Source organism: Orycteropus afer, unplaced genomic scaffold, assembly GCF_000298275.1.
Source record: "Orycteropus afer afer isolate SDZICR_OR568_19922 unplaced genomic scaffold, OryAfe1.0 scaffold00128, whole genome shotgun sequence".
NCBI classification, from domain to species: Eukaryota; Metazoa; Chordata; class Mammalia; order Tubulidentata; family Orycteropodidae; genus Orycteropus; species Orycteropus afer.
The window spans coordinates 6,090,147-6,103,931 of record NW_006921715.1 but is presented as its reverse complement, the minus strand read 5'-3'; the positions used below and the strand labels follow the sequence as shown (position 1 = coordinate 6,103,931).

Below are 13,785 nucleotides of genomic sequence, written 5' to 3'. Positions count from 1 at the left end.
CTTCAGTAAGATCTTACTTGCGTGCGATATTAATGATATTGTTCTATAATTTCTACATTCTGTGGGATCACCTTTCTTTGGAATGGGCACAAATATGGATTTCTTCCAGTCAGTTGGCCAGGTAGCTGTCTTCCAAATCTCTTGGATTTCACCTTTAGCTACTGTGAATAGTGCTACTTATGAACATTTGTGTACAAGTTTGAGTGTCTGTTTACAACTCCTTTGAGTATATATCTAGGAGTGGAAGTGCTAGATCTTACGGTAATTCCACGGTTTTCCGAAACCAACAAACTATTTTCTCTGCTTTTTATACAGTCTTTGCTAACATGGCAACCATGAGCCACACATGGCTATTGAGCACTTGAAATATGGCTCATCTGAATTGGGATGTGCTGTTGAGTGTAAAACACACACTGGAATTTGAAGACTCAGTATGAAAAGAAAACCCAGAAAAATAGCTCACTAAAAAGTTTTTATACTAACTAAACCCAAAAGCAAACTCACTGCTGTTGAGTTGATTCCATTTCATAGCAACACTAGAGGACAGGGAATTGTCCCATAAGGTTTCCAAGGGTGTAAATCTTTACAGAAGTAGACTGCCACATCTTTCTCCTGCACAGAAGCTGGTAGGTTCGAACCACCAACCTTTTGAGATTAGCAGCCAAATGCTGTAACCACTGGGCCAGTAGTGCTCGTACCGATTACACACTGAAATATTCTGGATATATTGGGTTAAATACACACGGCTACTGGAACATTACATCTATTGGGTAGTGCCAATATGGAGCTCCAATTAATCCTGCTCTTTGCAGCTCAGTATTCATACCCACTTACAGAGCACCTTGCTGGGACCAATTTAACTTGTCATGTAAATAGGCCTCCTCAGCTCTTCCTAGTTTAAGTTCTCAACTCTGTGAGGTTTGGAAAAAGTCGCTCAAGTCTGCTTTTAACATTTTGTTACTGGTGCCTCATCTCTTTCTGTCCTTTCGGGTGTATGCCTAGGATAATACTTCACTGACATTTTAAATTTGGTCTTTGGAGGGACTGGAGTCTGGGTTCAAACCATCATCTTTATCCAGAAGTCAATATTTTGCTTATTTCTTGAAGTTCTACTTAGTTGCTTTAACAACTGGCTGGACATCCCTGAGCATTCCTTACATATTGTTCTCTCTGTCATTTATTTCTGTAAACATCTAAAGCATAGGCATTGAATATGGTGTTTGGTAACTTCAACATCTAAATGGTGTGAGAAATTAAAGCTGTTCTTTCATAATGGTTTGAACCCTACGTTCACTAATTTCTCTTGTAAACTTAGTGTTGAGCCTTATCTATACCAATGAGTTGGGGCCATGGAGAGAGGTCTGTCAGGTGGCTAGGTGTGCCAGACTTAGGTCTGCTTTAACTTCTAAGGGTCCCCAGTTTACTGTGGGGGCTTCAGGTTCATCTCCACCACCTTGTAGAATGTCTAGGACTTTGCTTCTCCATCTCAGTGCTTTCAGGGCAAACTTGTCCCCTCAGGTGACAGGTTCAAGCTGTTTCTCTATCCACCTGTGGTATTCCCATACATACATATATACATGTTGTTGTTGTTATGTGCTGTCGAGTCGGCCCCGACTCATAGTGACCCCTCCTTGGGTTTCCGAGGCAGTATCACTATGGAAGTAGATTGCCCCATCTTCCTTCCGAGGAGTAGCTGTTGGGTTTGAACTGCCAGCCTTCTGGTTAGCAGGCAAGTGCCTTAGGCACTACGCTATCAGAGCTCCTACATATATACATATATGTGTGTGTGTGTGTGTATGTATGTGTATATACATATATATATATACATACATACATACACACACACACACATATACACAACTTTTGGCAAGCCCAGCAACCATTAAAAGTTGTTTAAATATTTTGCTCAAAATCATTTGGGAAAAAAGCAAGAAAAGGGGACCAGGTGTGCTGGTCTGATAGAGCATTGCGGAACCACTGAGACCACGGTCCCGTTGCCCTTCATTCAAGTCTGGAATTGAAGCCACACCTGTGGCTTTCAGCCAAACAAAAGACAGGCCTAACAGTTGAACACGTACCTCTCTCCTTGGAGAGAACAATCATGGGAGAAAGAAGGGCTGTTTATGCACAGAGATACAGTTCAGGGGGCAGGAGTGCATGGAGGGATGGTGGTAGTTATTCCCATGATGAGACTGGCAATCAGCTCCATAGTGGGATCTACCACAAGCAGCTGGGTTGCTGCTTTTGGGATGTGGTCTGCCTCCTGTGGGTAAGGAGAAGCCTTGGGCATAGTCTCCAGCCTATGGCACGCTTGGACCCTGCATGCAGCATGTTGTTGTTCAGCAGCCTGCCATGCTCTCCCGACCTTGGGGCTTACAATGGACTTGAATTAATGGCCTGCTGTGTGGTTTGGTAACATGGGGAGTGGGCCTTTTTACTAGTCAACCTTGGGCTTGGCAGCCTCAGCAGCCAGCAGCTGTCTAAGTGAAGAAAAGCCTCTAGCATCAGTGGGCTGGGAGCTGGAGGCAGAGCTGAAGCCCAAGGGTCAGGTGCTTTCACCCATCCCCTAGAGCCTGGCACTTTGAACTCAGACATAAAGCCTCAAATTTTAAGAGAATACACTCCTGTTTAAGACCATCCCATTCTTGGTATGTATTCCTGTCAGAGCGGCACAAGGGAACCAGAACAGTCCCTTACCACTCTCGTCTGTGTTACTGTTATTTTTTAAATCTCATATAGATAATCTCATATAGATAACGCTCTAAAAGCAAGCAATGCACAACACATTAAATGAGCCATATTGCTTAAAGATGACTTCATGTGACAGTTTCCAATCAAGGCTTAAGAGTTTGTTTCCAGGCAATACACTGATGGTACAATGAATTCAGGAAGTCTGGTTTCCAGTAAGAATTTGAGATTCTGCTCCGTATTTTCTTATGCTTTAGATCATGATTCAACTATTGAGTCCTTGACCAAAACGTTCAGTAATAGTGGCTAGGCACCAACCATTTCTTCTGATCTCATGGCAAAGAAGGTTCATGGAAGCAATCAGACCTTCATTCCATTTCCTTCTCAGGTTCCCTGTCTTCTCCCTGTTGCTCCAGAGACAGACCAATCATTGCATCTTGAACATTTGTATGAACTTTTGCAGACAAAAATTTTGTTTCAGTGGATGGCATGCTCAGACTGACTAGTTCAACATAAGCCTAAAACAGAGGCCTCCGGACTGTTTTTTTTTTTTTTTTTTTGGACAGGGGAGTTCAGCCCTTTCATACTTGGCTAATCTTTGTGCTGTTTCTTTTATATTGAGGTTTGTCTTTTCCACTCCCTTTTGCTAGTTTTCTAAGTTTTTATTTCCATATTTCATGTCATCTGTAAGTTCTACTATGCTTTAAGGAGCCCTGGTGATGCAACAATTAGGCGCTTGACTGTTAACTGAAAGGATGACTGTTCAAACCGACGCAGTGGCTCCATGGGAGAAAGACTTAGTGTTCGTGTTTTCCCTTAGATATTACAGTTTAAAAAACCCTCTGGGGCAGCCGTCACACAGGGTCCCTAGGAGTCCAAATCAACCCCATGGCACTTAACAAGTATGTTTTTTAATTCCACCACTGATTACCTTCCCTTTCCTATAGGTCAGGAACCCTATATTGGGTTATACTGAATTGGGACGAAGGTCAACGTAATTGGGCTTTGGAGGGTGCCCAGGTTTAACACCAAGCCAGGACTTGCTACGACTTTGTTCCCAAAGCTAGCTCACCATTAGGGATGTCTTATCTATACAACGATCAAGCTGAAGAGTGACTAAGTAACCAGGAAATGGAGACTGGCAACCTGACTAGGTAGATGGGCTGATGAACCCAAATTGGGAGGTGAAATGGCATGCTGTGCAACCTGGCAGATCATCACGTTCCATGAACAGGTCAGATAACGATGAAGTGTATTGTAGGATCCAAAAACGGGTGAAAGTGCAATTGCCGGCCTCATCTGAGAGATCTGTGACAGGGCTTATCCCATCTTCCTGTTCACACAGAGAGCAGGGGCACTTGCTGCTTGGTGGACTATGATATAAGGCGGTGGCTGATCAGACGGATGTCCTGAGAGAATACTAGGAAATAGGCACCAGCAGAAGGAACTCTGGTGGCGTAGTGCCTAAGGCACTTGACTGCTAACCAGAAGGCTGGCGGTTCAAACCCACCAGCCACTCCTCAGAAGGAAGAAAAGGCATCTATTTCCATAGTGATACTGCCTCAGAAACCCCAGGAGGTGTCGCTATGAGTCAGTTCCGACTCTATGGCACGTTAACAGAAGTAGCATGCTTTAGACAGGATCCCATCACCCCAGCCACAAACCCCTGCTGGAGAGCAACCATGGCTTGAGCCCCTGGTGATGCCCTCCCCCCCCCCCAAATCCCCAAGCTATGGCTGACAGGAACTGCCAGTAGAGCTTTGAGGTAGCTGACATTTCAACATCCAACTGACACAAGGTCTAGCTAAGAAACTACCTTCCCAGGCATCTGAATCGCCAAATCCGGTCAACCAACCATTCAGCAGCAGGAAAAGCTGTCATGGGACCTTGGGGGGTGGGGGTATATGGGGGAGTGGCATGCCTAGTCCATGGCCACTGATCTGGCTTGGTCTGAGCATCACGCTGGAGACTTGTACTTGTGAGCACCTATGGGGCTTTAGGGCTACATGGAGTACAACACCCTGAAATAGATCTGTAGTCTAGCAGCTATTCCAGAGCTCCCCCAAGTCTAGCTCAAACCTGTTATATGCCCCTGAACTGTGGCCCCCACTCTAGATAATCCCAGGACCCCATACTCCACTTCTTTCCTTCTTGAGTTCTCTGGACCTGCCTCAACAACACAGCCTTCTAACCACAATCCTGGGCTTCTGACCAATGAGCTGGAACCTTACTGAGGGCTTCCTGTGGGTGAAGGGCAAGGCTGAGCTCTCTTTCAACCCGGACGAAGTGACCATCCTTATTATATTACAGAGAGGCCAGAGGGGCCCTGGGTAGAGCCCAGATCTGACTGCAAAGCCCAAATGAAGATTCCCCTTGACAAAAAAACTCCTCTACAGCTATTGTGCCCTATCCTGGCCCATGTGGAAGGTTCCATCTGGACAGGACATGAGTTGGGCCTGGCCAAAGATGGAGCCCCACTGCAGGTGGAGCAGAGCCAATTTCCAATTGCCCAGTTAAGAGCCTGGAGGTTGTGCTCCATTCATGGGTGTTCAGGTCTCTGCCGAGCACGGAGTGGAGACAGTGGAAGCTGGACTTTGGCCTTTCAGGACGAACAGTGCATACAGACACAGAACAGTTCCTGGCAAAGGACACTTTGAAATCCTGGCGCAGTCAGATAGGCCAAGATTTGAAGAGCCATCAGAATGGCAGTGCAGGGACAAAGCCTACTGTGCATTTCTAGTGACTTTATGGGTAACAGTAACTAAAGGCAGGTGAAGCTGCAGCAGTTAGAAAAATAACGGCTCTACCCAACTGCCCAATGCCCAGTACCCCGCCTTCCCAAGCTCTGGATTACTGAGAAAACACCCCTTGAGACTTCTAACCTATAGGGCTGAAAGCGTCATCTTGAAAGTTAGAACTAAAGACCCAAATCCACTGCCGACGAGTCTTAAGTTAGCCCACTGCAAAAGAGATTCTGTTCAATTGTTTTTCTTTCTTACCTAGAAATACATACTATAATACTGGAAGTCTGAATTCTCCAGCAAGCATCTAACAAGATTTCAACAAAAGGCTTAAGGAAACCAGTAAACCAGTAACCCCACAAAAAGAGCAACACAGGTTTCTAAGGGTGGACAAGTTTACCATAGAAGGCAACACTCAACATAAATACAAACTAACAGTTATAAAACTTTTACAAACCACAATCTAAGTTAATTTCAGTATCAACACACAGACAAAATATAATTTTAACATTGTTTTAATCAAGTAACATAGGTGTTTGAAACAGTTTTCAGACACTTGAATAGAGCAAAGAATTGAAAGGATTACTCTGAGGACAACCTCTGTGAACAAAACTCAGATTATGTAAATTTGAATTCCATTAAAATTTGGCACCACAGTCAACACTGGTCCGAGCCAAAATTTTCTCTTTAGTGTTTAGAAGCCCTGAACATGTTTTCCTTCAGATTAAGAGAAAGAAAAAACAAACTCTAAAACAGAACTTCATCAGCCTGGTTATCTAGGGTGCAACTCTGCTTAGGTTACTATTGTATGTTCTGTAGAATTTCAAATGGGCCTTGTAGCAAAGATCTAAAACCTAGGTGAGATGCAGATCCGTGACCCTTTCTCTTTGGTGTGACAAAAGCACGTCCCCCAGGTAGGCTCCTGCTCCACCCTCACCGGAGTCTAGCACAAGGCAGCTGGAGACCCATTCTTGTGTCAGCAGCAAGACTGTAGGTTCCAATTCCTTAAAATACCGACTAACAAAAGCTTTCATTTCTACCAAATGTCTATATAATTTCAATGTGAAAAATTTTTACACACATTTGTCAGGAAGGTTTCATTAAAATCTGTGAGATGGGTCACCAAGTAGGGCAAGGGAGGTGAGCGGGACAAGCCTGTGTTTCCTCCACAAAAGCAACCCTGGATTCTTGATTCCCACCATGCATTTTTATGGAGAGCAACAAATGCAACAAGTTCTTACCTGGAAAAAAGGACTGCTCAAATGGAGTCAGAACCCAAAGCAAGCGATTCAGATCAGCTAACCGGGCAAAGAATTCACAAAAAGTGATCAACTCATCTTTACGTCTAAATCAAAGCCCTGGATGGGTGGGGTCAGGCCCCAGCGACCATCCTCACAGATTTCTTGGCTATCTGTCTATGTTCAATGTGAAGTAAAAAACATCCCAAGTCTTATGCCAAAATACAGGCTCTGACTTAGAAATATGCTTTTAGCTTTGTTTCTTTTTAAATAAGCCTTTTTTTTTTTGGTGGGGCAAGGGGTGGGAGGATCAAGTCCTGGACATTACAAAGGTTATTTTGGCAAGGTAGCAACCAAACTCCAAAAAGCAAAGGCGACGTCCAAATGGAGACAGCATGAAACCACCATGCCATCAGGAGAACACACATCCAACAAGATACAGGATGTGGAAACAATCATAAATTGTCACCCGAGGTGTAAGGGAAGCTGAAAAACGACACTCACTTTTTAGCTGGACGTTAAGTGCACCTTTCCTGCTCCTGCCAAGTGAAGCCACAGAGGAGCTTGCTGTTTTATCACACTCCAAAATTTGGGTTTTCTCTCAGAACAAAGCAATAGCTCCACATACAAACTGCTGATTTGCTAATGTGGTAATTTCCCTGGCTCAGCCAATGTGCACACGATGTCAAAGACCACAATCAGGGGCAAGTGTACACGAACTGGGGGAGGGGGGAAGAGAAGAACCAACTGACAACAACCCAAATAACCACAACTCAAGTTTCAAACCTGCTCTTAAAATTATTTATAGGACACTCAGGTCATTTTTCTTCTAAGATAAAGGTGTCACACTATCATCTGATGACCGGTCCACCTTGGCATGGGAAGAACATCCATTACCAGATGTCAACTTGAGGGACCAAAGAGAAAACCTGAAAGGTACTGAATTTCTTAATTAATGAGTAAGTTGATTAACAACAAGTAAGTTTAAGTTTACATTCTGCTGAAGAGTTCTTTACAGTTTCAGCACCTAACAATGTCTAACAGGCTCCAGAAATCCTTTCAGGTCAAGTGATGGTGCAACATTTTAGAAGGAGCCAATTATTTCAGTTAAAGTCATTCAGAGTTAAAAATCTGAAGAATGACCAAAAACAAATCTTTATTTTTCTAACTATAAATGTGATCCAAATGTGTCCACCACTAGGTTTTCAGAAACAAACATGCTATAAATAAGCAAACTACATCTGCTCAGGGATGTGTATGGGCTCCTTAGATGTCTCACTGGGCTATTACATACCACTCACAGTAGAACATTGTTAGTATAAAGTGTAGCATGATGTTAAGCCATTTAGCTTTTGCACATACATGTTGCACTTCTGGCTGATAAAAGCAGGAAATTGTGCAGCATGACACTGTTAAGCTAGGTTGCATCCACCACTTTAAATGGCATCAATATCAATGTCATCATCCTTGTTGTCAGACTTCACAGTTTCAACTTTAGGTACACTGGCAGTCTTCGAATACACCACCTGATAAAATAAATGCTTTTATTGATTTCCAAGCCCTTATCCCAATAAATCTACCTGAAAAACACTAAATAACAAGAAGTTTCCGGTATCAGAAACAGAAAGTTATCTTGAAACTGTCTCCACAGCTTAATATCTTACAAAATTTTACTGACAATTAATTCCTCTATATGCAACCTGCATTAAAGAGACCATTATTGTTTGGGGTCATCTTTTCCAGTAATACAAACATTTCCCGAATTAAGGCAAATCTACCCTTTTATTACACCTATAACTCAAATTCTGAATTATCAAAACTGGCCATTTTATGTCACTGCTTACCAACCTTTTAATTCTCAAACACCTACTAACACTGTAGTTAACTCTCTCCCCAGTTTACCTCAATATTCTCATCTTCATCTTCCTCTTCCCCACCAGAAGATTCCTCCTCTGCCTCCTTCAGCCATTTTATGAATGGCTCTGCTTTGACACGAATCTCTTTGGCAAGTTCCTTTGAGACGTATTTCTTAGATGCCTGTACAAGTTCAGCACAATGTTCTTAATTTGAAGAATTTAGTAAAATGATTTATTTATGTGATCCCTCCCTCACATTGAGCTCTTTAAAGAGACTGGGTCACAGCCTCATCTTGAATCCTTACCAAAAACCCATGTTCACTAAACGCAAATTGAGCAATTCCAGCAATTCTTTCTGAGAACTATATAAACCAGACGTAACTGAATCACCTAACAAGTTACACCAGCCAAGCACAGGGATTACATTTTAACAGAGCAAGTAAGGTACTAGGGTTTTAAAATCTTAACGCTGCAACACTTCTATGCCCGAAAAACCCACTTATATATACACCCCACCTTTTCTGACCAGCTGATGATGACCTCTTCTTCCAAAAGGTCTGCATCATACATCTCCTTCAAGATGTGTGGGATCTTAGAGATAAGCTGAGCCTGATGCATTGCCACCACACACTCCAAACCATGGAGGAGGTACCGCTGAGCTTTTTTGTTGTTATGACAAAACTGCAAAGAGATCAATCTTGGCTTCAAGAGGTTGACCACTGTTAACACTGAAGACTAAGTCATCTGTTCCCCTTTAAGGCTATGTATGGGCCTTATACCAATGGTCCACAAGGTCAATGCACAAAGGCCCCTTTATTGCTTAGTTAGGAAGTATCTATGGGGAACTTTTTTCAAAGAACAGAGAGGTTAAACTAATGGGCCCAAGGCCACACAGCCATAACTGCATTTACAGATGTAAAATAAATAATTTGCTTACTCGTAAGAAATGGCGCCTGTATTTCTTGATTTGTTCCCTAATCTTCTCATTAAAAAGAACTTCAGTCAAAACCAGGGGGCCCATGGCTTTTACATCCAGCCTTTCTGCTTCAGCAACAATTTCTTTGTCAGATGAATCAATAATACCCTCTTCTTTCTTTTTCTGCAAATACAAAGCAAAATTCAGAGAGGTGGAGATATATCCCTGTGTGGTGAAGCCCTGCTCCTAGGACTGAAGGTCCCTCTCATGCCTAGTCTCTATTCTAGATCAGGCATCCCTGAGAATTACACAAGAGAAACCATACCACCTTGAAAAAGTTCTAGTTTTGAAATGTAATTTATAAGTGACAAGTTTCTATCGGAGAAACACCCATTTTTACACAGGAAAAAAAAAAAAAGTCCCATAAGAACAAGAAAGATGATCAGGATTAGAAGCAATATGACTCTTGAAATTAAGTACTAGGGCCCTGCGGTGTAGTAAATTACTTAGTGTGGCTTTTCTACCCATAAGTCTTTGTAAACTCCAAGGTGGGATTTTCTATGAGCAACTGAGGAGCTCCTGATTGCTGGAAGTTGTCCACCTGGAGTATTTCTGTTGGGAGTGGCACAAAACAATGTTGTGGGAGGTGCCCACTCTCTCTCAGGTGCTTAGAGTTCTGATGCTATGATTGACTAGTTTGACCACCTGCCGGGTTCAAAAGGAGGCCTTCTAGAGGCAGAGCTTGCTCTGACTGCTGGTTGAGGAAGACGTGCTGCTGAAAGAGACACGGGCTCCTGAGACACTCATTGCTTGGAAAGAGACGCAAGAGACACGCATAGCTGAGTGAGACAGTGAGGTACCAGCGCTGCTGGGAAAGAGACTGTGAGAGACTGCTGGCTGAGGGACGGTGGGCTGGGAGAGAGAGCATTTTCCCTGAACTTGAATTAGTAGCCTGTGGTGCTTCCCTAATACACAATCTGTGAGCTCTATGTGGCCACTGCAGCGAATTATCAAACCCAGGAGAGAGGTGGTGGGTGCTTTGGGAGAACGGTTGGAGAAAGGGCTGGAGGGAGGCAGTATGTCTGGTCCTGTAGGAATAGGCCTTGGGCTACTGCTGGTAATCTTGTCTTCCCCTTGTGGGATTAGAGGAGTTCAGAACACGTGGCCTCCATGTCGTTTTTGCAGGCCCATAAAACCTACGAAGGCTAAGGGCCTGAGTATGTAAGAGGGTGGATTCTGCTCCATTTGCAGTGGATCTGTGGCTTGGTCTCGTCTCCGGAGACACATCAAATTGGATTCATAGTTGCTTGCCCTTCCAAAAGGAAGGAAGTACAAATGGTAGGTTCTAACAGAAAAAATTGTTAAAAGAAACAATTTTAAAAATAAATGTACTGTTCGTTAAGTCTATGGCTTTAAAATAAAAATAGTGGGTGGTGGTGAATATAAGCCTCCTGAATATCCAAAAGAACTACCATAAGAAAAAGTTACCAGCCACCCAGTCTGAAGTCGTCATTAAACCCCACGGCTGGATTGAAGCTAACTTCTACACTGCCCTGAAAGCATTTGTTTTACCTTAACAAAATCAAACAGTATGTTGACTCGTTCTTCAATGGTCCTCTCCAGATCGTCACTGAGGGTCAGAACTTTTGCATGGTCACTGATTTCATCCATTCTGCGCCTCTGAGCTTCCTCAGTTGTATCCTCCCCCCAGTCATCATCTTCCTCTTCTTCCTATTCATAAACAAAAATCTTTGGTTAAAACCTTCAAAAATAAAAAAACACATCAGTTTTTAACCAAACTAATAGCATTAAATTCATTTTCCACTGAAATAAATTAAGGCAACCTTAATTCAAGCAGTCAACAAAACAAAAATGTTGCCATCATGTGCCAGGAAGGATACTTTCATCATTTCTGCCCACCTCAGCCAATGACTTCTACTTTTGCCCAGCACTCACCACAGCATGGGGAGGAGGACTGATTTCATTTGGAGGTGGAGGTGGTGGTGTCTCACTACTGGACACGGAGCCATTTTCCTTATCCTTCCCCTTTCGGTTTTTCTTTTCTTTTTCTTTCTTTCCTGTACCACTGTCACTATTCTCTATGTAAAACAAAAGTTTAAGCCTACATGTTATATTACCTCATTGTCCATTAGGCACATTTAAAACCCTGGCCCTTTATGTCATACACATCCCCACTCTGAAGAGTCCAATGAATACTTTGGATTCCTTCCCTCAGAAAACCACACACACAGTTTGACCTGGAATTCTAAGGGGCTTCAAAGATCAAAATATGTGTTTAAGAAACTCAGACTAAAGATGAAGTGACCCAAAATACTAGTGGGAGAATCAGTATTAAATACAGAGATCCTTTTAGTTCCCATTCTTCCTTTTATTATTCAAATCTTTAGACATTTACAAAAAGGACAAAGAATGTTTTGATGCTTCCAAATCAAGTAATAAATTTTGTCCCTTATGACCTTTCCCCTCTACCCCACATGAACTTGGTACAATACCAAATCTCAAATGGGCTTTAGCCAAGAGCACAAGCACTGTTTAAGTCTATGTAACAGCTTGTCTCACTGAGGAGAGAAAACCGGAATAGGTTAGACTTTCTTGCTATAGCAAGCGCAAATTGTGATGGACGGTTTCAATCATCCATCACAGAGTGTTGCTTGCATCAACTTAAGCTGATGACCCAAGCCCCTGTATCTAAATCAACAGCAGAACCTGTTTGCTGGGATCCCATCAATCTATTTTACAGTACTGTATTTCATCCCTTCCAAGATAATCTGCTTTCAAAATTGCTATATAGTCCAACTAGCCACTTTGACAGTATATTCAAAGACATCTTAAACATAGTACAAGAATAAAAAATTCCTCATTTCTGGCTCACAACCAAGAAAACTTACATATTGTTTCCAATAATTAGTTGCTTTATGTTAAAATTTTAGGTCATCAAGATGACTTACCAGGTGGGTTTTTGAGAATGAATGTGCAGAGTTTATGATGTGTGTCAAGCATGCCTCGATAGCCACAGGCTTTACAAGAATTACCTATTGTTTGCTTCTTTGGATTGACATGCTGCCAAAAGAATAAAAACAAGTATGTCATCCACCACTATGTATGATAATTCTGCGAGAAATAATGCATGGAAATATGTAAGCCTCAGAAGACAGCCCAGTAGACAAATATTCTTTTTACAATGTGATCTTTTTTTTTTTTAAATTCCAATGCAGCCTGCTCTGCCATCTCAGGAACACGATTTGGTGACATCACAGGACTGAACACACAAGCAGACACACTGGCAGAACGCTCAAAAGCACGCACCAGGTCTGTTTCAGGATTCTCACATTCAGGACAGAGAACAAATTTTTTAATGAATCCATCCAACATGTCTTGCAGCTTATTCGCCTCATGAGATCCATTGACAATGTAACGGTCATTCTTAACATCAAACTGGGTCTGTGCTCCCAGCTCACAACCAAAATATTTGGTGGGATCTATTTGAAAAAAGAAAAATTGGCACATTACAGTTAACAAAAGTTAATCCTTATCAATTCACATTAATCCAAGTACCACTCTTTTATGTTTTTATCAGGTTACTCATGACAACCAGCAAGTCAGTTTTAACTCCAAGGTGCCATTTAACCTGTCAACTAATTAATTAGCACACAATTTTAGGCATATCAAAGAATTCAGGAACCTTTTTAGACTGCTCCAAAGACATTACTTACACGTTGGAGGCCGATTAAGCGCCTTTGCAACGTCAACCATGTTGACTATAACTGTCTTGATTCCATTTCCTTTGCCCTCAACCTAAAGAAAATAAGAATGGTAATTTTACACTGCCTAACTTGTTAAGTGTAACCTCTTAAAATCTAAGAGAGCTTATGACCACTTCCTATAAAAAAACGAAGCCCAGCATTACCTTGGCAATCAGACGGGGCATCTTGTAGCGATAGAACTGGTCTGACACACTGCGGTTGACGTTGACAGACATTTTGGCTTATTAGTGGCTTTATCAATAAGATGAAGAGATCTTTGATTGCAAATTTTTGGTATCTTCTGTCTGGAGAAGAAGGGATGACATAAACGACTGCAAGAGTTCTCGGTCTCTGACATGAAAAAATTTTCGCCACTGAGGCTGTAAGCTCCTTGCTTGTAGGCTATGTTTCCCCAATACAGGTACCAATGGCTGCGCAACAGCTCTGCAAGAGAAAGGACACAAGGCTCAAGCTTAATATCATTCCTGTAGTGTAACACGTCCCTCTGCATCCTGGCTGGTTGTACCCCACCGCCCTGTGTTGCAAAGCCCCTTCTCTGGTTCAGGTGCACAACAGCTAATG

General features: G+C 42.5%; 1 protein-coding gene and 1 non-coding gene across 2 annotated transcripts; both read right to left on the bottom strand.

Moving 5' to 3' along the window:
* Positions 1-8,103: 8,103 nt before the first annotated feature.
* On the bottom strand, positions 8,104-13,439 carry EIF5 (eukaryotic translation initiation factor 5). The gene is made up of 10 exons (XM_007944566.2): positions 13,368-13,439; positions 13,174-13,255; positions 12,767-12,939; positions 12,409-12,520; positions 11,396-11,538; positions 11,012-11,170; positions 9,461-9,622; positions 9,040-9,204; positions 8,570-8,704; positions 8,104-8,193 (listed from the first exon to the last, which is right to left on the bottom strand). The coding sequence occupies exons 1-10, from the start codon at positions 13,437-13,439 to the stop codon at positions 8,104-8,106; spliced, it is 1,293 nt and encodes a 430-aa protein (XP_007942757.1).
* LOC122150361 lies at positions 11,988-12,113 on the bottom strand. The gene has a single exon (XR_006163625.1). It is a non-coding gene; the product is annotated as a small nucleolar RNA SNORA28 (small nucleolar RNA).
* Positions 13,440-13,785: the final 346 nt, after the last annotated feature.

What these genes read in the sequence shown, in the direction of transcription:
- EIF5 (XM_007944566.2), bottom strand. Translation starts at nt 13,439, where the DNA reads ATGTCTGTCAACGTCAACCGCAGTGTGTCAGACCAGTTCTATCGCTAC. An exon ending in AGAATCCTGAAACAGACCTG is followed by an intron (nt 12,521 to 12,766) that starts GTGCGTGCTTTT and finishes TTCTTTTGGCAG; the next exon opens with CATGTCAATCCAAAGAAGCA. An exon ending in GTCCTCCTCCCCATGCTGTG is followed by an intron (nt 11,171 to 11,395) that starts GTGAGTGCTGGG and finishes GTTTATGAATAG; the next exon opens with GAAGAAGAGGAAGATGATGA.